This window comes from Ursus americanus, chromosome 20, assembly GCF_024610735.1.
Source record: "Ursus americanus isolate L20-20 chromosome 20, mUrsAme1.1.p, whole genome shotgun sequence".
NCBI lineage: Eukaryota > Metazoa > Chordata > Mammalia > Carnivora > Ursidae > Ursus > Ursus americanus.
Genome location: NC_142146.1, coordinates 33,702,109 through 33,728,887, shown reverse-complemented (window position 1 = coordinate 33,728,887; position 26,779 = coordinate 33,702,109). Strand labels below are relative to the sequence as shown.

Here is a 26,779-nt window from a genome sequence, read left to right as displayed (position 1 = left end):
TGGACGAGAAAAATACGACCAAGACTCCTTGCAGTATATCTTTCTTTGGGGGCTTTTTTTGAACATTTTTTTTTTTTGGTAAAATACACATAACATAAAATTTACCTTCTTATTTAAAAAATTTATTTAAATTCAATTTAATTAACATATACTGTATTGTTAGTTTCAGAGGTAGATTTTAGCAATTCGCCAGTTACATATAACACCCAGTGCTCATTACTTCAAGTACCCTCCTTAATACCTATCACTCAGTTACCCCATCCCTCCACCCATCCCCTCTCCAGCAACCCTCAGTTTGTTTCCTATAGTTAAGAGTCTCTTACGCTTTGCTTCCCTGTTCTCTTCTTCTTTTATTTTCCTTCCCTTCCCCCATGTTCATCTGTTTTGTTTCTTAAATTCCACATATGAGTGAAATCATATTGTATTTGTCTTTCTGACTTCCTTCTTAACCTCTTTCAGTGTACAGTTCAGTGGTATTAATATATTCAATTGTTGTGCAACCATCACCACCATCCGTCCCTATAAATCTTTTCACCTTGTAAAACTGAAACTCTATACCAATTAAACAGTAACTCCCCATTCTCCCCTCCCCTTAGCCCCTGGCAACCACCATTATACTTTCTGCCTTTATGATTCTGACTACACTAAGTATCTCTTATAAAAGGAATCATGCAATTACTTGTCTAAGACTGACTTATTTCACTTAGCATAATGTCCTCAAGATTCACCCTTATTATAGCATATTACAGAATTTCCTTCCTTTCTAAAGCTAAATAATATTCCATTGTATGTACATACCACGTTTTGCTTATCCATTCATTCATCCATCAATGAACATTTGAGTTGCTTCCACTTTTTAGCTATTGTGAATAATGCTGCTATGAACATGGGTGTACAAACATCTCTTCGGGACCCTGCTTTCAATCCTTTTGGGTGCCGTATATCTTTTTGTACTGTTTGATGTAAGCATTAGTGGGATGCATGAGCGGGAGAACATGGGTTTTAGAGTGCCACAGATTTTCGTTTGTTTCAGAACCTATTTGCATTATAACCTTTGGGAAAGTTAATCACTTATTTATTCATTCAACAAATACTCACTAAAGGCCTACTGTATACTAGAATCTGGGAATTCAACAGTCCCTGCCTTAAACCAAGAACTTTTCAACTAGTGGAGAAGATAGGTATGGTAATAATCATAAATCAATATTGAAGATAAAGTGACAGAAATATCCACAAAGGAATATAGGAGCATTAAGGAGAAATACCTAACCTAGCCTGGGGGATTAGAGAAGTCTTCCTGAAAGAGGTGACTTTTAAGCTGAATGTTAAATGCTGAAAAAAATTAGCCAAGCAAGGTGTACTTAGGAAGCCACAGGAAATTTCCTTCGACTGGAGAGCAAGATTGGGTGGCAAGAAATGAGGCTCAAAGGTAGACAGATCCAGGATTCCAGACAACTTTAAATGCTTTGTTGAGGAAGTTAGAGTATACTGCGAGCAATAAAGGTCAAAGGAGGGGTTAAAAGCTCAAATCTCATCATGTTCTTCCCTGCATTGGAGCTTTAAAAAGTTTGACTAGAGTGGAGAAAACAGTGGAAGGGACAAAACTGGAGGTAGGAGGGCAAGGAATAAACTTTGTTGGTCAGTGAGGTGAGAGATACTGTTGGCTTCCACTAGGCTGTCCTAGGTCTGTAGAAGGAAGTGACTAAATTCAAAAGATGGATAGAATTGATAGCTCTTAGATCCAGAGTGGATTAGGAGGGTGGAGAAGGAGGCAAACATGACTTTCAGGTTCTAGGTTTGAGTAACTGGGTGGATGGCAGCACCTCAATCAAAATAATGGAAAGGAGGAGGGAGAGATGAGGTCAGGCTAGGTAGGGTTGGGGGTGGTACAGAAGGTTCCATGTGTTCACCTTGATACACTTCAATTTGACACGCTTATATGGAGAGCAGCAGTCTCAAGTATGTTAAAGATCTTTGTCCCAAATCTATGGGTGTCAAGGGTATGGCACCATTTCCCCTACCTTCAGCGTTCCAGCAGTAGCAGAGACCAGGAAGTGGGTGAGAACATGCAAGGAGACTATGTAGATCAAAGAGATATATAGATGTGTTCCTGGAGAAGACCTACATAGAAGAACCGGCACAAGAAAAAAGAAATGGAGATATAGAGAGGAAAAAATAGGTCAGAGAGGTAGCCCTGGAACAAACTGTAGTCCTAAAAATGGTGAAGAATGGGGAAATCATCAAGGAGGAGTGCAGAAGAGTCACTGAGTTGATCCCTGAAAAATGTCCCCTGGATTTAGTACCTGCAAAGCCATTTGTAATCTCAGTAAGAGGAGTTTCAGTGGAGAACTTGGTTCATCAGATAGATAGTTGTAGGCTGAGGAGTGGATAGGAAAAGTAGTACACTCCTTTGATGTGAATGGGAAGAAAGCAACTTCATGAGCCTCATTTTTTCATTTACAAAATAGATGATGTCTTACATAATAGTTGTGGAATAAAGAATACAAACAAAACACAATTAGCCCAGGGCCAAGAACACAGTAGTGTTCACAAATGCTGTATTAACCATTTGTTATATTAATGTTAACAATAAATACAGGGGCCCCTGGCTGGCTCAGTCAGTGGAGCATGCAACTCTTGATCTCGGGGTTGTGGGTTTGAGTCCCACCCTGGGTGTAGAGATCACTTAAAAATAAAATCTTAAAAATAGGACGGTATACTTAGAATGGGATCTGGCAAAGTAAGTGTATAGTAAATATTAGCTGTATATTTTTTTACTACATCATGGTCAAGAACACTTGGTGCATGTTCTCCTTGATCCCAGTACTGAGTCAGTGGCCACATCTGTGCCCTGACCTCTGGTCACCAGCTGCTTGTACACAGTCTCTCACTGCTCTCCCAGCTTCTGATCCTGGCCCCCTCTGCCTTTGGGTCTGGACACACCCCAGCTTGGGAGTGCTTCATGCATCCTGGCCTCAACATCTGTCCCCACTTTTACTTTTGTTCTCCCAGTCCTGGCTTCCTAATTCCTCTATCCTAAGTCCATTTCTACGCACAATTTCCACATGTTAAAAGCTAACAATAGAAAGTCAATGTGTACTGGTTATCTACTATGTGCCAGGAATTGTCCCTAAAGGCTTTCCATAATTATAAAGATTTCCATATATTATACAACAGATTTGATTTCCAACTTTTCAGATGAAGACATGGGGCTCCAAGAAATTTATTTACTGTACATCACAGAGCTAGTCAAGGATGGAGACAGGAATTCCAACTGAGGTTTGCCTAACTCCAAGTCCTTTTCACTCACCTTACTGCCCCACGATGTGTCTGAGGAGCACAGTGGGGTGAGTGATCCCGGAGATTAGCAAAGGTTTTAGGGAATAGATAAATCTCAACATGGAATCCTAAGGATCTACCAATTTACATTTGGGTAGGAGAGATGCACTCAGTTTAGCATTCCAACTGGGCTAGTGGCATGAGCCAAGGCTCAAGGACCGAAAAGTTAAAGGGAATACAGACTGAGGATGGAAAGGAAAAGGTACATAAACAGAAAATGACAGAACAACACTCATTTACTTATGCTATGGGGGAAGCAGGAGAGTTGTTCAACAGAACTTGGGTCTTAGGATAGTTAGCTCTACTTGGGGATGGGTTCCTGTCAAGATGCCCATCTGCCATGCTGACAAGGCAGTACTACTGAGCTTTCACAAGCCACCGCAAGGAGAATCTCTATCTTAGACTCAGCACACCTCAAGGGTCACTGAAGGGGAATGCTACCTGCCTGCCACAGCTTTTGAATGACAGTCCCTGTCAGGACTGCTTCATGACTCAAGGAACTCAGATCATCATCTCTGCTTGGGCCTGCCATTGGGTGAGAACTTCTGGAGGGTTGTGCCTCACCTTCCAGCTCCTACCCTTGCCTAGACACTCCCACTCTGATCTTGCCTTCCTCTTCTGGCTTTGGGGTTCTTCTTTCTATACCTTCTCACCAGCTGGTTGTGGTCTCTTGATTGCAACATGCCCAAACCAAACTATTCTCTAACATGTTTCCTGCACTTCTCGGGTTAGTTTCTACTGCTTTCCAGAGCTGAAGGATCATCTACGTCTGAAGATGAACTGCTGGAAGAATGGACCTATTTCCTACTATAAGCAAGTATAGTCTAGAAATAAGAATTTTCTTTCCCATTTACACTAGTTGCCACTTAAGTATTTGATATTTAATTATGGGGAAAAAAAGCAAGGAGAGAAAAGGTTTTTATGGAAAGGTAAAGAGGCAGTGGGGAAGGATAAGGAGGTTAATGATCAAAGAAGAGATTCCTAAGCTCTCTGAGCTCATGGGGCTGGGACTAGAATGAAGCAAGGAGGGGCAGTAGGGCACAAAATTTGAGACCACCACTCTTAGGGTTGTGCAAGTGCAGGATAGGTCCTGGTGCCCTGGCATGGAATACATGGTCAATTACTCCATCCCAATAACCATTCCTTGCCCTACTTAGCACAGAATTCCCTTCCCTTTACCAAGATTCCTAAATATCTATGTCCTGTGTTTTTAGCACATCGGACAATTGTAATCCAGTCTCAATCCTTCCCCTCCCCTCCCTCCTTCTTTCTTTTTTGGGAAGTAACACAGGGAATTCCCCTTGTCTTATGCTCTTCTAATTCCTGCTTCCACTGAGTCTGCTCCAGATGTAATTTCCACTTTCAAGCTCTAGTTTTCAGGGTTCTTGTCGCCCTTTTTTCACCTCCTCTGAATATACTTTTCAGTTTCCTCCCTAGTTTATATTGTCTGGCCACCAGTGCAGAGCACTAGGAATTTAACCTTCCTTAACCTCAATTCTTTCCTTAGGGTGTGATCAATTAAAAACTTTGTCAAACAGTTCTTCTTCCTGTAGTTAGAACGGATTTTTTTCCCCCAATGTGACATCCCCCAACAACTCCTCTTAAGATGGAGAATCAAACTTTATTCAGAATAGCCCTTTGAGTTAAAAGTTCTATACTTAAAATGCCATTTTATTTAATTTAAAAAAAATGAAAACCAGAAACAATGCTCTGTAATAGTGAAGATTGTAGTATAATTTTTAAATGGCTATGGTTGCTGTTATTTTCACTCAGCCACTGGTTTAATCCTGGTCAGTCATCAGTGATTCTATTAAGTGGAATACACAATATGCTCAAAGGTCAATTTTTTTTTTTATTAGAGGCCTCTTTGATCACTCTATATAAATTAACACCCACTCCTCACTCTCAACCTCCTCAACCTGCTGCTCTATGCTTTCTTTAGAGCGCTTCGTTAGGTGTCTCATCACTAGCAATATAAATTTTATGACAGCTTTTAGACAGCTTTGTCTGTTTTCTTCAGTATCATATTGCTAGCTCAGAACTCTGACACCTGAGCATTCAAATATTTGAGGTGAGTTGGTTGGATGGCTGGATGATGGATACATATCTCCAAAAGCTAAACACTGACACACAATCACACATATAGATATAACATTTCAAATAATACTCTTTCCATCTTGGCACCAAGTGATTAGCATATGCCCTGAGGAAATCAGTATTTGTTTTCTGTAACATCTCCCTTATCCTCATCTTTCCATAGTCTAGAGAACGTATCTAAACAAGTAAAATTTGGCATTACACGTTCTTAGAAACAACATGCTTCTTCAGGGATTACAAATCAATTCAATAATCATTCCACTGAAACAGACAACACTTCAGTCTCACTCTGGAACCCAACTGTCTCCATAATTACCCAAAGGCAATCTGCAACTTTTCTACATAGTCTCAGATACAAATTTTCTTTCAGTCAGCCCAGAGATTTATTTAAAGCAACTAGGTATCTTTATCTTAGATGTCTATTTTTAATTGTCTATTTATGTTTGTTTTCCTGTTTGAAAGTCATTATTATTTCAAAAGGTACCAGAAAACATGGAAAAAAGGAAACTTACTCTTTGTCTTCTGTAGTTATAAGTACAAATGAAATTTATATTATTCCAAAATACTGAGCCCAGTTTTACCTAGCCTTGAAAACAGCTTAAAAAGTAATTTGAGTGAAACATTTAAAAATCAGCCAGGCCAGTAGATAAATTAAATGTTTGTGCTAAGTCAAACATTTGTTGTGTGAGCAACAGGCCAATTCTGAAATATTTGATAATGAAAGTGCTCTGGCCAGCAAACATAATCTTAAAAAGACACTTTGGTTTAAAAAATTTACCTCCGTGAACATGGCCGACTACAACTGAAACTCCTGTTCTTCAAAACCTCACAACACTCAATTTAGGTTCTACTCATTAAACAAAAAAGTCGTGGCAAACTGTATACTTTCAGATCAGAAAACACCTCGATGGTAAACTAGAAAAATGTATTTCGGTTCCTTGGTCACTTGGTTTAGGTCATGTAACAGCAAGAAATTAGGGTGTGGAGTCTGCATAGCATGCTGGTCTGCATGTGTTTAGAAGATGACAGTTGAGTCATATAAACTTGCTAAACCAATAGAACTAGCTTATCAGAAGACAGGAGATTCCTACCTTGCTTCACAGTAGAATCAAATAATGGTTTTCCCCAGCAGTAATGTTGCATTTTTTAAAAAGTCCACAGGATGCTGTTCAGAACATAAAATGAAGAGGTCATCTCTCTTATATCAAATGTCCTTTAAGAAAAAAGTGACTACAGTTGTGAAGCCATCTATCTATCTATCTACCTACCTACCTACCTACCTACACAAGAATACAAAGGGCCCCTTATCTTAGAGCAAAATATTAAAGAGGAAACGTTGAATCATGTTGTAATGCTACATTCCTAACTTGTTGATTTGGATATTACATCTGCATGTTTCTGAAAAGTAACAGTTTCCAGATTCTAACCCAAAATTCCTCCACGTTACAGGGAAGATAGGGACTAACAACAACTGCATCTGGAGATGTGAACTAGGGAGGTAAGAGTTGGAAAGGAGACTTTTACAATTTTCTTTTAACCATGTACATTAGTAAACATAGGGGACCATTCACATTAGGTTCTATCCAACAGTCACCTTGTGGGAATTCAACTCCAGTACTGTCAGCTAATTATTCAGGGGAAACCAAAACTCCAAATTTTATGTGAAATTCCCCAATTTTTAAATGTGAACAATTACTTTTTTTGTACTGTGTGGGCTGAACTGTATTCCTATTTGGTTGTACCCTGAACAGGGCACCTGGCCAAGATGCGGGAGAGGGGCAGTGGTGAAATTTGGACTTTCCTGTAAGGAAAAAGCCTGGTTGTGCGTTGGGGCAAGGGGTGGAGGGTAGGAGGTGCCTTTTCCTAATTCTCACAAAAGTACCTACACCGACAGTTAGTGCCCCTTTTTTGCAATCTCTGGATTAGAAGACAGAATGAGAGCATTAAAGCTGGAGATAATTTCTGTGCCATACATCTGTAAGGACGGCCTTTTTCTACCAACCCAGGTTGCTCATCTGAAAGCTATAACAATGGATTAGTTAGCCTTCCTGTTTTTAGTGATATATCTGCGACACTGTCTTTAATTGTGCTAGGTACCTATTACTGTGTATAGTAAAAGAAACATTGTATGTGTTCATACATATTCAGCTGAATCCTAAGGACCTATGACCAACTGATACTGCAACAACATCCTTTCATTACTGAACTTATATAAAGTTCTCAAATAACTTCTTCCAAAACTTTGGAGAAGTTATTTATAGAAGTGGGGTGGGCAGGCTTATATGTGTTATCTGTGTGTAAATTGGTGGCTAAGTGTCTCCTCATATGTGGAAGAAAATTTCTGTAAATCTGCCCTTCCCAGAACTCTTAGTTTGTTTTCTTAAATCTAAGACTTATTTTAGAGAGTGAGAGAGAGAGAGAGGGAGAGAGAGAACGAAAGCATAAGAGGAGGGAGAGAATCCCAAGCAGAAACCCTGCTGAGTGCAGAGCTTAATGCAGGCCTCGAGCCCACGACCCTTAGCTCATGATCTGAGCCAAAACCAAGAGTTGGACACTCAAATGAGTCACCCAGTCTACCCCCAGAACTCTTAGTCTAAATAAAACAAGCACACAGATGGCAGCGTGTCACCAAACAGAATGTGCCAGACTGGGAATAAGGAAACCTGGTTTCTAATACAAGTCCTGCTACTTGCTAGCTATGCAGATGTTTTCTAAGGTTGTTCTAGTTCTGAAGAAAATTGCTTCAAGTAAAATTTGTGTTTATAAAAACAGTCATTGAGGTAAGGGTTGGTTTAAGACTTTACAAAAATTGGGGTGGTGCAGTCGTTAAGCGTCTGCCTTTGGCTCAGGGCGTGATCCCAGCGTTCTGGGATCGAGCCCCACATCAGGCTCCTCTGCTAGGAGCCTGCTTCTTCCTCTCCCACTCCCCCTGCTTGTGTTCCCTCTCTCACTGGCTGTCTCTGTCAAATAAATAAATAAAATCTTAAAAAAAAAAAAAAAGACTACAAAAATTGATAAAATGTTTTAAGTACAAAATTCCATAGTTCCCAGTGAGGTTTTCATCCCAGTATAATAAGAGCACAGTATTACTGGCTCATCAACTACCTGGCATTTGCAGCCCACCTGTGCATGCATAGGAGAGGGACTAAAGAAGGACTTGAGAAACTATAGGATATCTGAAAGAAGAAAAAATGTGGCAACAGAAAAAGAAAAGACGAGTGATGACACCTCTTATATAACTGCGTGGAATACATTTTCTCTTGTCTGATTTAACAAGTGGAAGAGTTCTGACAGCCTGGTTTGCCTGCCTCACCTCCTGGATACTGTTCAAGCTTTGTTTTATTGAATAATCAGATGCCCAACTCTTTTGCCTCGTGGAAGATGAGTAAATGCAGCACTTGTTAAAATGGTCATGTGGGCTATCTGGGAACTCTCTAGTTATTATAAATCTAATTATGGCACAGAAATGTGCAATCCAGTGCTACTCCATTCCTAGCTGCTTTCTCAAAATCCTTAACATAAGCTCAGTGGGGTTTGCTAAAAATACAGTTCATGTCTATGTACAAAGATTAATTGCTTTTTTTTTTAAACAAAAAAAATTTTTTTAAAGGAAGACTGGGGGAGAAAGATGGAGAAAAAGCAAGCATATCAAATGTTTGTTTAAATAAAAAGGTGTTTACTACCTAGTCATATTTTAACACTTTGAAACTATTTTCAACTTATATTCAAGTGATTTTACAGCAAAAAAGGTAAGCACACAACTTTTACTTCTATTACACTTGTCTACTAATAATCATCTCAATAAACAAAGGGAGATTGACAAAGATGATGAAATATGAACTAAAAGGCTTTAAAAGCGGATGTAATGAAAATGAAAAATTGTACATCAATGTCTTAATTATATCTGCTAACTCCTGTTGCTTAGTGGGAGAAGCCAGGGCTGCCACCCAGTGGCAATGTAAGTCTTTAAATGCTTTTAAGATTAAAAGAATAAAAAATATTTAAAATAATTAAAAAAAAAAACAAAAACCCAAACCAAAACCTCAGGAATTAGACGTCAATTTTAACATCAGTAATTTTGGTGTATTAAATACTTATCTATAACATATTAAAGAATAGAAACATTCATTTGCTTAGGCAGCACTGGGGAAATCTTTGAAAATACCATATGATTTCCTACTAAGTTATACGGTTTTAGGAAGTATTTTAATTAAAATATTGAAGGTTACTTTGCTTAAATTTAAATTCCAGAATTAATAATGTGTGTGTGGGGGGGAGGAAGCTCACAAAATACAGTTGTTTTCTTCTGTGACCTGCAGAAGTAGACTCAATACTCCATAATAGCCTCTCAACCATACACCCAAACTTCTGCTTAGTAAACAAAAACATAATAGAAACCCTCCAAAAGTAAGATTTTAAAAATCACTTTCTCTAACCATTTGGCACATCCATCTTTTCCTCAGGTATAATCAATTTTAGTGTCTTAGTCAACGAAACACAAAGCTGAAGGAGGAAACGAAAATAGCAGAAATACTATGCCTGATAATTACTGATGTTTAGAGGTGAGAGGGAAGCCAAGTATCTGATTGCCTCCTATTTCCCCAACATTTGGTCACAGCTTTTTTCACACTGACACAGAAATAATATAATCCAATACAAAATGCTCTGATAAAATAACACTAGGGGAAAAATAATATATAACACAAAAGCATTCATTTATCATTTGAAAAACTAAGTATCTCAGAGACTGCTTTATTCTCTTGACTAACCAGATAAGAAGCACCCCCCCCAAAAAACTCCTAGAAATTTAGGGGCGCCTGGGTGGCACAGCGGTTAAGCGTCTGCCTTCGGCTCAGGGCGTGATCCCGGCGTTATGGGATCGAGCCCCACATCGGGCTCCTCCGCTATGAGCCTGCTTCTTCCTCCCCCACTCCCCCTGCTTGTGGTTCCCTCTCTCGCTGGTTGTCTCGATCTCTGTCGAATAAATGGATAAAATCTTAAAAAAAAAAAAAATCCTAGAAATTTAGAGATTTTTGTTTCCAACAGCTGTAAATTAAAAGTGTAAAAGATACGTTTTCAAACGCATGTCCCATTTGTTTTGCTTTACAATGAAGACAATGAATAAATTTTTTAAAACGGCAGACACAACATTTGATATTTACAATGGCTTGCAACAGATACCTGAAAATAATTTCTAATTTTCCATTTATTATTGCTATTTAGTCACAGAAAAGAACATTGTCCAAGAAATTTATTTTAGTATATGCCATATACTGATATAATAATTTTATATGAAGAGAAACTTTTGCAGAAGTGACTAATATGGTGCCCTTACAAGGAAATAAAAATAAACCAATAAATTCTTCCATGTAAAGACTTTTGATCTGCATCATTTTTTCAAAATATAAAACCTTACTATTAGAAGCAAAGAAAAAACAGAAAACAATAGAACAGAAGACCAAGGATAAGGATCTGCTTTGTGCAGATGCTTTGCATATGTAGTATATATGTATGGGCTGAGTTATAATAAAAATACTTATGTATTATAGTCAATTCTCATGTAGGGTCAGAAAGCGATTTCCAATCAAACATGACTGGACTGACATTTTCTCAGTCTTCAATTACATGACGAATTATAGCTGTGTAGCAGTCACTTCTGGTCAGCATTATCATGACAAATGCTTGATAAGATACAGTTTTTCTCCTTGTTCACTTGTAAAAATTGGTGCCTTTTTGTAATGTTCTACAAGTTCTTCCATGGTGCTGAATTTACGTTGCCCAATGCAGTAGACAGTCTCTTTTAGTTGGACTTTAAAATGCTTGTTTTTCCCTTGTGCTTTTAGTGATACAGAGAAATCATTTGGCTAAAAGAGAAAAAAACACGTAAACATTTTGAAAGACATCTATTAGCATTTTTATATTAGACTAATGATAGTAAGTGCTCAAATTTTAGCTAAGTACTAGGCACTTTGCTAAATTATTTACATAGATTATCTCCTTTACACCTCCAACCCCTTTTAGAGATGAGAAAATCGAGGCCAAGAGAAGCTAAGTTGCTCAAAATCATCCATCTAGTTAACAAGAAAGCCAGGATTCAAACTCAAGCAATCAGACTCCAAAGTCTCTTAAATTATATGCTCTAACACCCACAGCAAATCCGTTAAAGTTTAACATCTGAAGCACAACAGCTATCTTCTCTCCTGCCAAACAACTGGAGAAATACATGAGAAAACATGAGCTAATGTGAGCTGTTGAGATAATGTTCTGAATTCTCAAAGATGATAGACACTAATGACAGGTCATACACTCAAATGGCTACAAGGATAAAAAGACAAGTGACAGGGTGGATATATAGAAGGAACAGTGCATGGCCACTTAGCTGTGATTGTTGCCTTGTAGGAATATGGGCAATGCTGGCAGGCCTTCCAATTTTAAAAGGAAGTCTGTCATCTGAATTTTTATAATAAATCTCCCAGTATTTAAATACTGATAACAAATTTGAGTTAAAAAACATTGCTCGGGTCAAACAAAATATGCCTGTTTGAGACCTTACTTTAAAAATTCTACTGCTTAAAAAAAAATTATTTAAATGTAAAAAAAATTTTAAATGTAAATAAAAAATTGAATAAAATAAACATTCTACTGCTAAAAATAATGGTGTATTTTGGCTAATATCTATGCTCAATTACCCGCCACAAGAAAATAGTGTTCTACAATCAAACTGCTTTCTTAGGTTTTTTGTTTTGTTTTGTTTTAACCTAACACTTTTCTGAACAGTTTAAAAGTCTCCTTTTATATAGTTACTGACAAAGTGCTTCTTTGGAAACATCCTACACCTATGGTTACTCTTACCACCTGCTCTAAGGTCACTCACTTCCTAATCCCTCTTGCCCATTGTTTGTCCTGGAAAGCAGGGTCTAGTCAGGAATCTAACAGAAAACAAAGGCCACCACTCTTCCCTATCATTGATCCTGCTCTTCCTCAGGGGTTATGTACAGGCCCCATTTCCTGAACTTCATATCAAGCAGTTCAATTAGCCTCGATTTCTCCTTCCCTCCTTTCTTCCCTCCCTTCCCACACACCATATGCATGTGTGTGCACATGCACACACACACCAGATAGGTTTTCTTCTGACTTTCAACCTTCTGCACAATCATACATTCACTTTTGTACAACTACATACACAGCAACAAAACCAATACTAATGATTTGAAAAGTGGAAAAGTAGTGGTATCCTTTTAAAAGGAAAAATAAAGACCATTTTAAAGGGAAATGATATCATCAAATTCTAATATCCTAAACAGTAACCGAAAGAGCCCACATAACTATTATTCAATTTTTATGGTTTTAAAAACTTTTACTGTTTTTCTAGTATCGGAAAAAAATATCTTTTATTCCAAATGCATTTCAAATACAGTGAGTATTAAAATAGGCTTTTGAGGTAAATAATTAAAGGATTTCCAACTTCCAAACAATCTATGAAGAAAATTAAATCTTAATTTTTTTAATTTAGGGATTTCCTTTACTAAGGATGACCGCACATCCGATATGCAATTTAAGAAATGTTTTCCCAGGTGGCCTGGGTGGCTCAGTCAGTTAAGATCTGACTCATGATTTCGTCTCAGGTCATGATCTCAGGGTTGTGAGATGGAGCCTGCATCAGGCTCTGCACTGATCGTGGAGCCTGCTTGAGATTCTCTCTCTCTCTCTCTCTCTCTCTCTCCCCCCTTCTGCCCTCCCGCCAACTCATGCTCTCTCTCTCTCTCTCAAAAAAAAAGTATTTTCCCAGTTTAGTTCATTGTGTTGTTTTACTCTGAATAAAGAAGCCACAGTTCAGTTTAATGCAACAGAAGATATTTCAGAAATGCAAGACCAACAGAATTAAACAAGGCCAAATAATCCAGTGTAGTTATAACTGCTAGGGCTATATTTTATTCAAAATAAATATGACTGGAAAGAACACTGACTTTAGGTTCAGAACATCTAAGTTTATGTCCCAGCTTATCATCTGGTTAATTTTAGGGAAGAACCTTAACCTTTCCAATGTTCTATTTATTTTTTAATACTCAGAGCTCTATTTCCATTTATTTGAAAACCAACTTACCGAAGATTCACTATCACGAATGAGGAAATCACCTTCATGCCCTCTTTCATTTAATGCCATTTCCGCTTGATGCCTGGTGACTTTCCCATAATACCATGGATTGCCAGCAAACTTTCCAGTGAGTGAAGGCCTAATGTAATCACACTGTGGAGGTGATGGTTCCAAACCTGAGGTTAATGGATTATTCTGCATAATGGTAACATAGTTTTTTGGCACCAAACCAACCGTTCCATTGATCTTCCTGCATTTCCACCATTCAGGATCATTTTCAGGCTTTTCAATAACATCCATTACATCTCCTTTCTCAAAATTAAGTTCTTCATCATTGGACGAACTGAATGGGTAAAGAGCCTGTACGACATGCAACACTTGCCCGGTATTTAGGTTATTGACAACTGCTGCTAATTTCTCTGACAGAGAACCCACATGATCACCCAAAGGACTGTCACCTTCCTCAGTTACATAGTTTGAAGGGAACCATCCAACTTGTCCATTGTAGCTACCCCGCCACCACCCATCACTGCATTTCTCCATGACGATCACCTTTGTCCCTTTTATCAATGATAACTCATCCTCTCTCTCTGCCATGTAGTTAAATTTCACATAAGCAGGCATGTTGAGGTCATAGAGACGTTCCCCTGGGTCAACAAAGGTATCATCAGCAGGAGATGCAGAATCTGGCACACTATGTTTTCTTTTCACTTTTCCAATGCCTGTTCACATAAAAAAGAGTAATAAGAGAATATAAATATAAGATAATGATAACCAAAAAACCCAATTTATTCATTATTAAAAAAGGATCTTCACCTCTGTAGTTCTTCAGCCTTTAAACTTAGGTAACTAATTTCTTTCTTCTTTTTTTCCTTTCTTTTACATCTTCCTGGCTTGCTTATTTTCTAATTGGAAGTTTGTACCTTTTGACTTCCTTCACAAATTCTTCTCATAACCAAACATGTAAATGCAGTTATTGTGTGACAGTTTACCTTCTCATCTTTTCTCTCAAAGGTGTTGAGATAATTGTATAATATAATGACAGTTTTCCTAAATTTAACAAAATTTCTTCCAAATGTAAATATAGATTATTTTTCTCATATCTACAATCTAAGTACATAAAGTCCCCTATTCTTGTCTTGCTTTATCAACCTAATTCTGCAACTAGCTGTACAGAAATAAAACAATAAATTACAACTTCTTTGTAACATAAGACTGTAGTTATGTCTGGGTAATCCTTCCATTTGCTTTCTTAGTTCCCAGATCCATGTTGCTCTATTTACCTCATTATGTTTATTTTAAAATACTACATGATTTCCTTGTTTGTCTACCCTCACCCTATTCACATGCAAGCTCCAGAAGAGCAGGGACTTTTGTTTACTTTGTTCACAGATATAACACCAAAGATCTTAGACAGCGCTTAGTACACAGGAGATGCTTAAAATATATTTGTTGAAAGAAACGAGAAAAGCACCACATGTACCATGATCAGCAGTGAAAACACATGACAAGTAAATGTAAGCTACGTCAATTTTTGTCATGTGTTTTCACTGCTGATCATTTCTTAGCATGTGATTTTGTGTTCTGCTTTTACTGAGAAACTGGAGGCATTCCTATATAAAACTTCTTGTACCTTCACACAATCTCGGAACTCTTTCTTCCACCCTATTTTTCTTCATGCAAGTTTCCAATCTCTGATCCTCCTGGGTTTTTAAATATCAGCTTTCCTGCCTCTTTTGGGACTCCTGGCCATCCTTGTTTCCCTCCTACTCAGTCCTTTCTACTGTCTAAAAACATACTCAGATCACTTCTATTCCAAAATAAAGTTACTTCAATCCTACTACTCCTTTTGAACTCTACCATTCTTTAAAAAGTTGCCTCCATTTTTTCCTTCAACTTCACCATTCACTCACTCCTAACTCCTTATGATCTGGTCCTTTAATCTCTACCATTCTACCAAACTACTCAATTAAACCATTCTTATAAAAACTGTGTCATCTCTTTACTGCTAAATCAGTATCTTTTAGACCTTTCATTCTTTTCAAACTCTCTATGCAGCAACCAAGATCATAGATTATTCTGTTTTCTCCTTTAACTCCCCTGAGAGTCTCCTCTCTTACCTCCTGACCTGTTTAGATATTCTTCTGTCCCTCTAAGCTTCTCTAAACCTTGTTATAAAATTGTATCATACTTATTTTGTCTTCCTTCTTTAATATGAGAGTGAGTTTCCTGAAGGCAGAAAACTGGATCTTAATACCTTTGTATCTCCTGCACCCACACAATAGGAACAAGTCAATGTTTGCTGAATGAAAAGGTGAACAGATTCCTCAATTGAAAGTGTTTCCCAAGATATGATGCCTGGACTTCCTTTCTACTTCAAGGGTATTTTATACTTTTATTTTCTATAACTTCTGTATAGGTTCCAAGGTCTCTCTGCAGGTCTAACCTCTCTCTGGAATTCAAGCACTATGATTCCAACTGTCGCCAGACATCTACAGATTGTACTACTAGCACCTCAAATACAACTCAAGTCCAAATAAAAATAACCTCACCCATGCCCATAAATCAACTCCCAGCCTCCCAACTTCCTTACTTGTGGTTAATGATACTGTGAAAAATCTCCATATCAAGGATTTCTGGCAGGGTAGGGAATTCTAGGGCTCCATCCATCCATCAAAAAAAAACAAGAACAAAAACAAAAAAACCTTACAAAAACTACAGCAAGGATTAGTGAAAAAAGCTGCTGATTTGTAATAAGAGAATGCTGTAGCATTTTAAATTGCTTGTCTACCATCTCTTATATCCCCAATCAGTAGTGGCTTTGAAGACAGCAACTGGCACTCCTAATGCCAGAGACAGCAATACAGACCTTATTCTCAAAGAATTGTGACTCTAGGTTTCAACCTATCTGGCAGCCACGTGAAGGACTGGCACAAAAGCTTGCCTTGGTTTCACTGGATCTGGAACATTCTCATTCTTTTACTGAAATCATTTAACTGATGCAGCAGACTGGGGCAATGGGCAATTGGGACAAAGAACAGACAGAATGAAAACCCTGAGAAGGAAAAGACAGAACACCAACTTCAGAAGCCACACATGACAAAGAATATAGACTTTACAAATAAACAGCTTAGAACACTCACTAAACAAGCAAACAAAAACCTATAGAAGCAACAAAAACCCTAAGAAGGGGATAGAATCTGACGATAGAAGAATAAACTGTGGACCAAGAATTCTACACCCAGCAAAACTGTCCTTCAAAACTGAAGGAGAGGGGCGCCTGGGTGGCGCAGTCGTTAAGCGTCTGCCTTCGGCTCAGGGCGTGATCCTGGCTTTCTGGGATCGAGCCCCACATCAGGCTCCTCCGCTGGGAGCCTGCTTCTTCCTCTTCTACTCCCCCTGCTTGTGTTCCCTCTCTCGCTCGCTGTCTCTCTCTGTCAAATAAATAAATAAATAAATCTTAAAAAAAAAAAAAACTGAAGGAGAAATTAAGACACTCCTAAAACAAAAACTGAAGGAGTTTGTCACACTACATTTGTGTTACAAGAAATGCTAAAGAAAGTCCTCCACACTAAAATGAAAAGACACTAAACAGTAACTTGAAGCCATATGAGGAAATAAAGAACAATAGTAAAGGTAACTTCATTCATAAATATAAAAGCCAGTAAAACTGTGTTTTTGGCTTGTAAATCCTCCTTTTTTCCTGTATGATTTAAGATACAAATGTATAAAACAATAATTTTAAATCTAGGTTAATGGGCACACAATGTGTAAAGATGGAACTGTAGGGGTGCCTGGGTGGTGCAGTCTGTTAAGCTTTTGGTTTCAACTCAGGTCATGATCTCAGGATCATGAGATCAAGTCAGGCTCTGTGCTCAACTGTGGAGTCTGCTTTAAGAATCTCTCTCCTCAGGGCACCTAGGTGTCTCAGTTAAGTGTCTGCCTTTGGCTCAGGTCATGATCTCAGGGTCCTGGGATCGAGCCCCACGCTGGGCTCTCTGTTCAGCAGGGAGTCTGCTTCTCCCTTTCCCTGTGTTTGTATGCTTGCTCTCTCTCTCTCTCTCAAATAAATAAATAAAATCTTAAAAGGAAAAAAAAAAAAAAAGAATCTCTCTTCTCCCTCTGCCCTCTAAAATAAAAAAAAAAAAACTTAAAAAAAAAGATGGAACTGTAAAAGAGTAGTGTTGTATACCAGCTAAATTTGCATTAATTCAAATTTGATTGTTAGAAAAGTTAAGATATTGATTGTAATTCTCAGGGTAATCACTAAAAAAACTAAAAAAATATAGAAAAAGAAATGAGAAGGGAAAATGGTACATCAGAAAAAAATTACAAAAGAAGGCAGTAATAGGAGAATTAATGGGAGAAAAGGCTTAAGACATATAGGAAACAAACAGCAAAAGAGCAAAAGGTCTTCCTTATTAGTAATTACTTTAAATGTAAGTGAATTAGGAACACCTGGGTGGCTCAGTCAGTTAAGCGTCTGCCTTTGGCTCAGGTCCTGATCCGGGGGTCCTGGAATTGAGTCCTGCCTCGGGCTTCTTGCTCAGCAGGGATCCTGCTTCTCCCTCTGCCTGCCACTCCCCCTGCTTGTGCGAATTCGCACTGACAAACAAAGAAATAAAATCTTTTTAAAAAGCTAAGTGAATTAAAATACTGGATTAAAGGGGCAGAGATTGGCAGAATGGATTTAAAAACAAGATCCAACTCTATGCTATCAATAAGCACTCACTTTAGATCCAGAGATAAACAGGTTTGAAAGTGAAAGGACAGAAAAAGGTATTTCATGAAAATGGTAACCAAAAGAGAGCTGCGGTGGTTGTATTAGTATCAGACAACGTAGTCTTTAAGACACAAGTTGTTACAGGAGACGAGGAAGGACATTATATATTGATAAAAGCGTCAATCCATCAAGAAGATATAACAATTACAAATATTATACACACCTAACAAGAGAGCCCCAAGACATATAAAGCAAAAACTGACAGAATTAAAGGAAGAAACTGACATTCTACAATACAGTTAGAGACTTTTAAATACTTTTCAATAATGAGAACTAGACAAAAATTTATTAAGGAAATAGAGGTCTTGAAAAATACTATAAGACAATTAGACCTAATAGACATATAGAACACTGGTAAACAACAGGGGCACCTGGGTGGCACAGCGGTTAAGCGTCTGCCTTCGGCTCAGAGCATGATCCCGGCGTTATGGGATCGAGCCCCACATCAGGCTCCTCCGCTATGAGCCTGCTTCTTCCTCTCCCACTCCCCCTGCTTGTGTTCCCTCTCTCGCTGGCTGTCTCTATCTCTGTCAAATAAATAAATAAAATCTTAAAAAAAAAAAAAAAGAACACTGGTAAACAACAGCACAATACACAATTTTCTCCAGTGCACACTGAACACTCCAAGATAAACCACATGTTCGCCCACAAGACAAGTCTAAATACATTTAAAGAGACTGAAATCATATAAAGTATTTTCTCTGACCACAGTGGAATGAAACTAAAAATTAACAGAAAGGAAAACTGGAAAATTCACAAATATATGTAAATTAATTAACACACTGTTCAAACAACTGGTAGGTCAAAGAAGAAATTTCAGGTGAGATTAAAAAATACTCTGAAACACATGACAATGAAAACACAACATACCAAAGCCTACAGGCTGCAGCAAAAGCAGTGCTCAGAAGGAAATTTATAGCTCTAAAAGCCTATAATAAAATAGGAATTTTTTTTTAAAAAAAGGAAAATTGATCTCACTCAAATCAATAACCTAACTTTACTCTTTAGGGAACTATAGGAAGATCAAGCTACACCCAAAGCTAGCAGAAGAAAGGAAATAAAGATTAAAGCAGAGATAAACACAAGAAGAACACAAAAACAACAAAGAATCAATGAAACTAAAAGTTAGTTTTTGAAAATATCAGCAAAATTGACAAAAGACTCAACTTACTAAAGTAAGAAATTAAGTGGGATATTACTAGAGACCTAACAGAAATACAATAAGAAAAAAAGAACAGAACACTATGAAACTTTACACTAATAAATTAGATAACTTAGATGAACAAATTGCTAAAAAGAGACAAACTCAAGAAGAAATAGAAAATTTGGACGGACATATAACAAGTTAAAAAAATGAATCAGTAACCAAAAACTTTGCAGTAAGGAAAAGTCCAGGACTGGGTAACTTAACTTATGAATTCTAACAAACATTTCCTTCTCAAATGGGAGGGAGGAAGCATTTCGTAACTCCTTCTATGAGGTCAGCATTACCCTGATATCAAAACCAGATAAAGATATCACAGGAAAAGTATTGACCAATATCCCTTATGAATACAGATTACAAATTCCTCCACAAAATAGTCAATTCTTGCTGTTTACGGTAGTTACATTCAATAAAGTTACCATGAAATACCAGGTTAGGTCCTGCAAGCCTCTGTTCACAACATTTCTGTCAACCAAGCAATACACAACCTTGTTTCACGTGGGTCTCCCTTTAAAAATACTTTATTTAATATAAGATATTAATTAACAATGAACTCATGGCCAACATCACTGTAACTCATGCCTAAATGAAGCTTACCTAACATGTATTTTTCACATGAGGCAAATCACACCTTTCCTGCACTTAGGAATACAAGATAATACTTCAGGACTTGGGGGGGGGGCACTTTAGACAGCAAAATCATGGATAAACCAAAAAAAGCACACCAATTAGAAAACCATGGCACTAAATAGAATGAATAAAGGACATTTATTTACAATATGAGAGCTGAAACAAAAAGGCAGAGCATCACCTTGTTCAATGTCGGCTGGCAACATGTGCATCAGGCAACTCAAAATTTTTGCCACTCTGTACATGTCCACAAAAGCACCACAGTTATCAATCTGGGCTTACAAATAGATTTTAGCAAGTAGACAAATTCACAAATACGGAATCTGCAAAAAATAGGGATCATCCACACTACTAACAAACAATATAGCAGCATATATCATGACAAAGGGATATCTGTTCCAGGAATGGAAAAGTAGTTCACCTGCTCAACAATACGAAAATCAGTATTATATACCACATTAATATAAGGAAGGAAAAACACACACACACAACGATTTCATCTGATGTAGAAAAGCACTGGGGATAAAATCTAACATCTTTTCATGATAAAAAAGTATCAGCCAACTAGGAATACAAAGGAATTTCCTCAACATCATAAAGGGCATTTATTTAAAAAAAAAAAAATCTGCAGTTACCGTCTCACTCAATAGTAAAAGACTGAAAGCTAAGATCAGGAACAAGACCTAGATGCCCTTTCAGCCACTTCTATGTACTGGAAGTGCTAGCCAGGGCAATTAGACAAGAAAAAGAAATAAAAGAGATCCAAGCAAGAAAGGGAGAAGTAAAATAATCTTTATTTGCAGATGACATGATCTTATATACAGAAAATCCTAAAAAAAACCACACACACAAAATGTTAGAACAAATTTAGCAAGGTTCCAAGATACAAAATCAACACACAAAAACCAGTTGCATTTCTATATACTAGCAGTAAACAATTTGAAGAGAGAATTTATAAAATAATTCCATTTATAATAGCATTGATAATAAAATACAGAGGTTAAATTTATTAATCAAGGAGGTACAAGACCAGTATACTGATCACTACAAAATATTGCTGAAATTAAAGTAGACCTAAATAAATGAAAAGACATCCTAGGTTTATGGATGGGGGTTCAATATTTTTAGATGGCAATACTATCCAAAGTGATCCACAGATTCTATGTAATCCTTATCAAAGTTCCAATACTCCTTTCTTGCAGAAATGGAAATGCTGATTCTAAAATTCATATGGAATTGCAAGGGACACCAAATAACCAAAACAATTCTAAAAAATGAAAACAATGGGGCACCTGGTTGGCTTAGTCTGTTAAGCAACGACTCTTGATTTCAGCTCAGGTCATGATCTTAGGGTTGTGAGATCGAGCCCCGTGTTGGGCTCCATACTGGGCATGGAGCCTGTTTAAGATTCTCTCTCTCTCTCCCTTTGTGCCACCCCCGAAAATGAAAAAAATGAAAACAAAACTGGAGAATTCACACTTCCCAATATCAAAATTCACTTCTAAGCCACAAAGTAATCAAAACAGTATGGCACTAGCACAAAAGGACAGACATATAGACCAAAAGAATAGAGCTGAGAGTCCTGAGATAAACTCAATATATCCATGGTCAATTGATTTTTGACAAGGGTGCCACAACCATTTAATGGAGGAAAGAACAGGCTCTTCAACAAATGGTGCTGGGAGAAATGGATATCCATATGCAAACGAATGAAGCTAGACTCCTACTTCGCACAACAAACAAAAATTAACTCAAAATGGATCAATTATTCAAATATAAGAGTTAAAACTTCAGAACTATCGGAAGAAAACACAGGGGAAAATCTTTATGACCTGGGAGTTAGCAATGAATTCTTAGATTTGACCCCAAAAGCACAAGCAATTAAAAAAAGAAAAATTTACAGTCTACGGTCTATATCCAGAACATACAAAGAACTCTTATGACCCAAAAGCAAAAGAACCTATTTCAACAATGGACAAAGGACTTGAACAAACATTTCCCCAACAAAGATATACAAATGCCCCCAAAACACATGAAAAGATGTTCACCATCTTTGTTGAAATGCAAATCAAAACACAATGAAATACCATTTCATACCTATTAGGATAGCTATAACAAAACCAAACCAAACTAAAAAAAGGAAAATAACAAGTATTGATGGGGATATGGAAAAAACTGGAACCCTTCCTACACTGTTGATCAAAATGTAAAATGGTGCAACTGCTGTGGAAAACAATTTAACGGTCCCTTCCTAGGTATATACTCAAAAGAACTGAAAACACATATTCAAATACTTGTACACAAATGTTCATAGCTTCATTATACACAGTAACAAAAAGGTAGAAACAACCCAAATGTCCATCAACAGATTAATGGATAAACAAAATGTGGTACATATCCATATAATGGATTATTCAGCCATAAAAGGGATGAAGTACTGACACATGCTACAACATAGATGAACCTCAAAAACGGGATGCCTACTGAAAGAAACCTGACACAAGAGATCACATATTGTCCATTTACATGAAACAGCCAGATAGGTAAATTCATACAGACAGAGAGCAGATTAGCAACTGCCAGGGGATGAAGGGAGGGTATAATGGTGAGTGACTGCTTAATGGGAATGGGGTTTTCTTGGGTGATGAAAATGGTTTGGAATTAGACAGATGTGATTGTTGCACAACACTGTTAGTATACTAAATACCACTGAAATGCACACTTCAAAATGATTATTTTGTTATATGAATTTTACCTCATAAAAATTTTCTTTCTTAAAAGATTCCCCTATCAAATCCTTATTTCCTTTCTGCCAACACTTTCCATTCCCACTATTCCCATGCTATTTCAGGCCCATTTTGTTGCGTTTGAGTCTTCGATAACCCTCTAAACTAGTTTTCTTACTAATTCAATGTGTCCTGCTCCAACCCATCATCCATAAATACAGTTGTAGTCACACGATATTATTGCTCAGAAGTCAACAGTGGTTCTTTATTGACTACCAAATTAAGAGAAATACTCTTCCTAGAATCTATAGCCCTCTCTCCGGAATGTCCTCACTCTTCCTTTCTCGGCTTATGGTAGAGTACTGAAGACAGCAAAGAGTTTGTAATTTTTTTTTTAAAGATTTTATTTATTTGACAGAAAGACAGACACGGAAGAGAGAGAGAGAGAGAGAGGGCACGCGCGTGCGCACAAGCAGGGGGAGCGCAAGCAGAGGGAGAAGCAGGCTCTCTGCTGAGCAGGGAGCCCAATGCAGGACTCGATCTCAAGACTCTGGGATCATGACCTGAGCTGAAGGCAGATGCTTAACCGACTGACACACCTGGGTGTCCCAAAAAAACAGCACAGACTTTGAATGACGCTTTGGGTTCAAATCCCAGCTATACCACTTACTGTGGAAACCTGAGCAAACTATTTCACTTTTCTGAGCTTGGAAATGGAGAAAACACACTTTCTGTCACAGTGCTCTAAGAAGCGAATAAATTTTTAAAAAGTGAATAAAATAGAACAGTACATATAGTAATTGTTAAATAAAAGATTCTTTCCATAACGCCCTGCAATGAAACTATCCTAAATCTTAATAAAAACGGGCCGGTTAAAAACCCCTGAAGAAATAATATTTCAACCTTCAGGATTTTATTGCCTTGTTTGCTAGTTTGTTCTTAAAACCTTATTAAAATTTCTGCCTACTGGGGCACCTGGGTGGCTCAGTCAGTTAAGCATCTGTCTTAGGCTTAGCTCATGATTGGGGTCCTGGGATTGAGTCCTGCATCAGGCTCCAGGGAGTCTGTTTCTCCTTCTCCCTCTGCTGCTCCCCCTGCTTGTGTTCTCGCTCTCTGACACATACATACATACATACATACATAAATAAGTAAATGAGTAAATAAGCAAATAAAATCTTAAAAAAAAATACTTCTGCCTATCAAAAACCTACCCATTCAAGAAGTGCCATTTCAAATAACAATTTTATTTAACTCACTTTTCATTTTGTGTTTTCCAACATCCTTCATTTCCCATTATCATTCCCCAATAATGTTAGCTCTCCTTGTTAAAGCACCCTAGCACCTTCTGCTTCTCAGGTACTTGTATCACAGCATTTCTTGTGTTTGTCTTTTAAGCTCATCTCCTATAACCATCAGCTTCCCGAAAGGAAGAGCATTCCATGTCTCACCGATCTTTTGCATTTCCTATACAATTTAGAACTGTGCATTCATCAGATTCTCAATGTTAGACTGATTAAAATTGAGAGTGATATAAGCAAATACAAATTTTAAACTTGAAATTAAAGGCTAGTTCCAAAATGATTTTTTTTTTAATTCTGAAAAAGATGCCCAAGACTAATTATACATTGTCAAAAAAAGAATGAGAATTTTTGGACAGACCCACCCATTAAACTTCCAAGTAGGAAAACACCAAAAACAACCTATTTTAATCTCAGACACCAGAAATATTTTAGGGAAAAGAACATAAGCTTAGAATATTTGTTTCCTATGCAACACAAAGCCCTCTGTGATCTCGTGAGCATTTCTTCAACCTCATACGCCAAGGCATATAAGCTCCTCAGTACCCAAAAAACCCAGGCCCTTGCAAGACTCTGAGCCTTTGCTCATGATTTTTTTTTTTTTTTGGCTTAAACATTTATTTCTCATAGTTCCGGAAGCTTGGAATCCCAAGATCAAGGCTCTGACAGATTAAGTTTCCAGTCACCTTCTTGCTGTCTCCTGAGGAGAGGCAGTTCTCTGGGGAGGACTCTGAGAAGAACAAAGGAGGAGAGGCAGTCTCTTGTAAGGCACTAATCCCATTCATAATGGCTCCATCCTCATGACGTAATCAATTGAAAGACCCCACCTCCAAATGCCACATGATGGTTTGTTGTTGTTTTTACCTCAAACACAAGCCACCCTTATTCTTCAAGACTCAAACAAGGTATCTTCTCACCAAAAGAGAACAGATGTATTTCTCTTTTGTGCCACTACTGTTCTTTGTAAATATTTTTAAGGCAATGTTTGAACCTCTGTATACCAATATTTATTTCTATGAGAACAAACACCATGTTTTTAATCACTTCTCTATCCCCACCGACTGGCCCATATTAAGTGTTCCATTAATGTTTATCAAGTGCATGACTGACAAATGCATGCATAATTGAAAGCCTGCTTTTTTCTCCCCTGCTTACAATTCTTTGAGAAAAAACTGCTTATTGCCCTTTGTCTCTATTGCTAAAAAATGGTCTTTCCTATCTTCTGTTACCAATGAGAGAATACATGGAAAAGTACTTTATGAAATTATACAAATGTAAAATATCAGCATCTCTTAATTTCTCAATTATAATCGGCCAACAATGAGCTCACCCACAACAAGCAGGCTCCCCCAGATCAAGGTATTAACTTTTCTAAATTATTCTCAACTTCATAGTTAGTTCTCCACAATCTTCCTAATTTTAGTCCCCTTTGCATCAAATCTTTCTAATCCACTGCTTATCTGATTCTAATTCTTTCTCTTTAGTCATAATGGGTACACCAGTAAAACTCTAACAACAACAACAAAAACCCTTCTAAATTTAAATTTTAGTCCTGCTACTTGCTGGTCAATCTGATCTTGGTTATTTATCTTCTTTAAACTCCAGTTTTCCAGGTTTGTGAAATGGTGGTGTATTAGTAAGTACCTACCTTCTACCATTTGTTTAAAGAAGTTATATGTAAAGCACCCAGCACAGTACATAGCAAGCAGGCACTCCATTAATCAATGGTAGTTACTACTTCTAGTGCTTCTGGAATTTAATTTTTTCAAAAACACTTACATCTTTATTATTGCATTTTATAGCTAGACTTGGCCAAGTTCGGGAGGGGATACTCAGGTCTGAGCACTGAGGATGTGCTCACTCAAAAATGAGGCAGTCATTTTTATCATTAGCTTTGTTCAAAAAACCAAAAGTGTTAGTATAGCTTCCAATCCGCTCCTCACTCCTACCCACCGGTCTATCTTCTCTCCTCCTACAGCACTGCTTCTTGATCAAAACAATATATTAACTCCTCCAAGTTATTAAGAATCTGGTTAAGCACTGTGAATATTCCAGTCACGTGACAGTTGTCTTCTTCCTAAGGCAAATCGTTGTACACATAACTACTTTTATACAACCTGGTTTCAAAATCCTTGATATGCTGGATGCTAGTATTTGGCAGCATCCAAGCTTCTCAATAGCACTGTTAAAGTGTATCTATCTATCCAAAGTGGATAAACTATGTCATGTTTCATTTGGCCAGCACACACATAAAGCAGCTATTTGCATCCTTTCACTTGAACAAAGATTTGAATCAATGCTATCACGAACTGCATTGAAGTTCTTTAGCACCCACAATATCATAGCAGTTTTTCTTTTTAAATTTTTTAGAGGGGGCGAAGGGCAGAGGGAGAGGGAGAGAGAATCTTAAGCAGGCCCCACACGGGAACCCAACCAATGCGGGGCTCAATCCCATGACCCCAAGATCATGACCTCACAGCAGCTCTTACTCATATAAAGTCCTGCCAGGCCAGGTTCTCAGCAATCTTTTCAAGTCCCTTTAAAAACTTAATGTAGAATTTTACATTATAATGTCTGTCCCTATTTACCTTGTTTATTTCTATCTCA

The 26,779-nt window shown here is 37.6% G+C and overlaps 1 protein-coding gene across 4 annotated transcripts in view; it reads right to left on the bottom strand.

Moving 5' to 3' along the window:
- Positions 1–100: 100 nt before the first annotated feature.
- Positions 101–26,779, bottom strand: part of NCK1 (NCK adaptor protein 1) — an 87,290-nt gene continuing 60,611 nt past the window's right edge. For all 4 annotated transcript variants that reach the window (XM_045791834.2, XM_045791835.2, XM_045791836.2 and 1 more), the window contains 2 exons: positions 13,541–14,253; positions 101–11,300 (listed from right to left, as the gene is read on the bottom strand). In XM_045791834.2, coding sequence (XP_045647790.1) covers positions 11,106–11,300; positions 13,541–14,253 — 908 coding nt within the window. In that variant the 3' untranslated portion in view covers positions 101–11,105. The remainder of the gene's footprint in view (positions 11,301–13,540; positions 14,254–26,779) is intronic.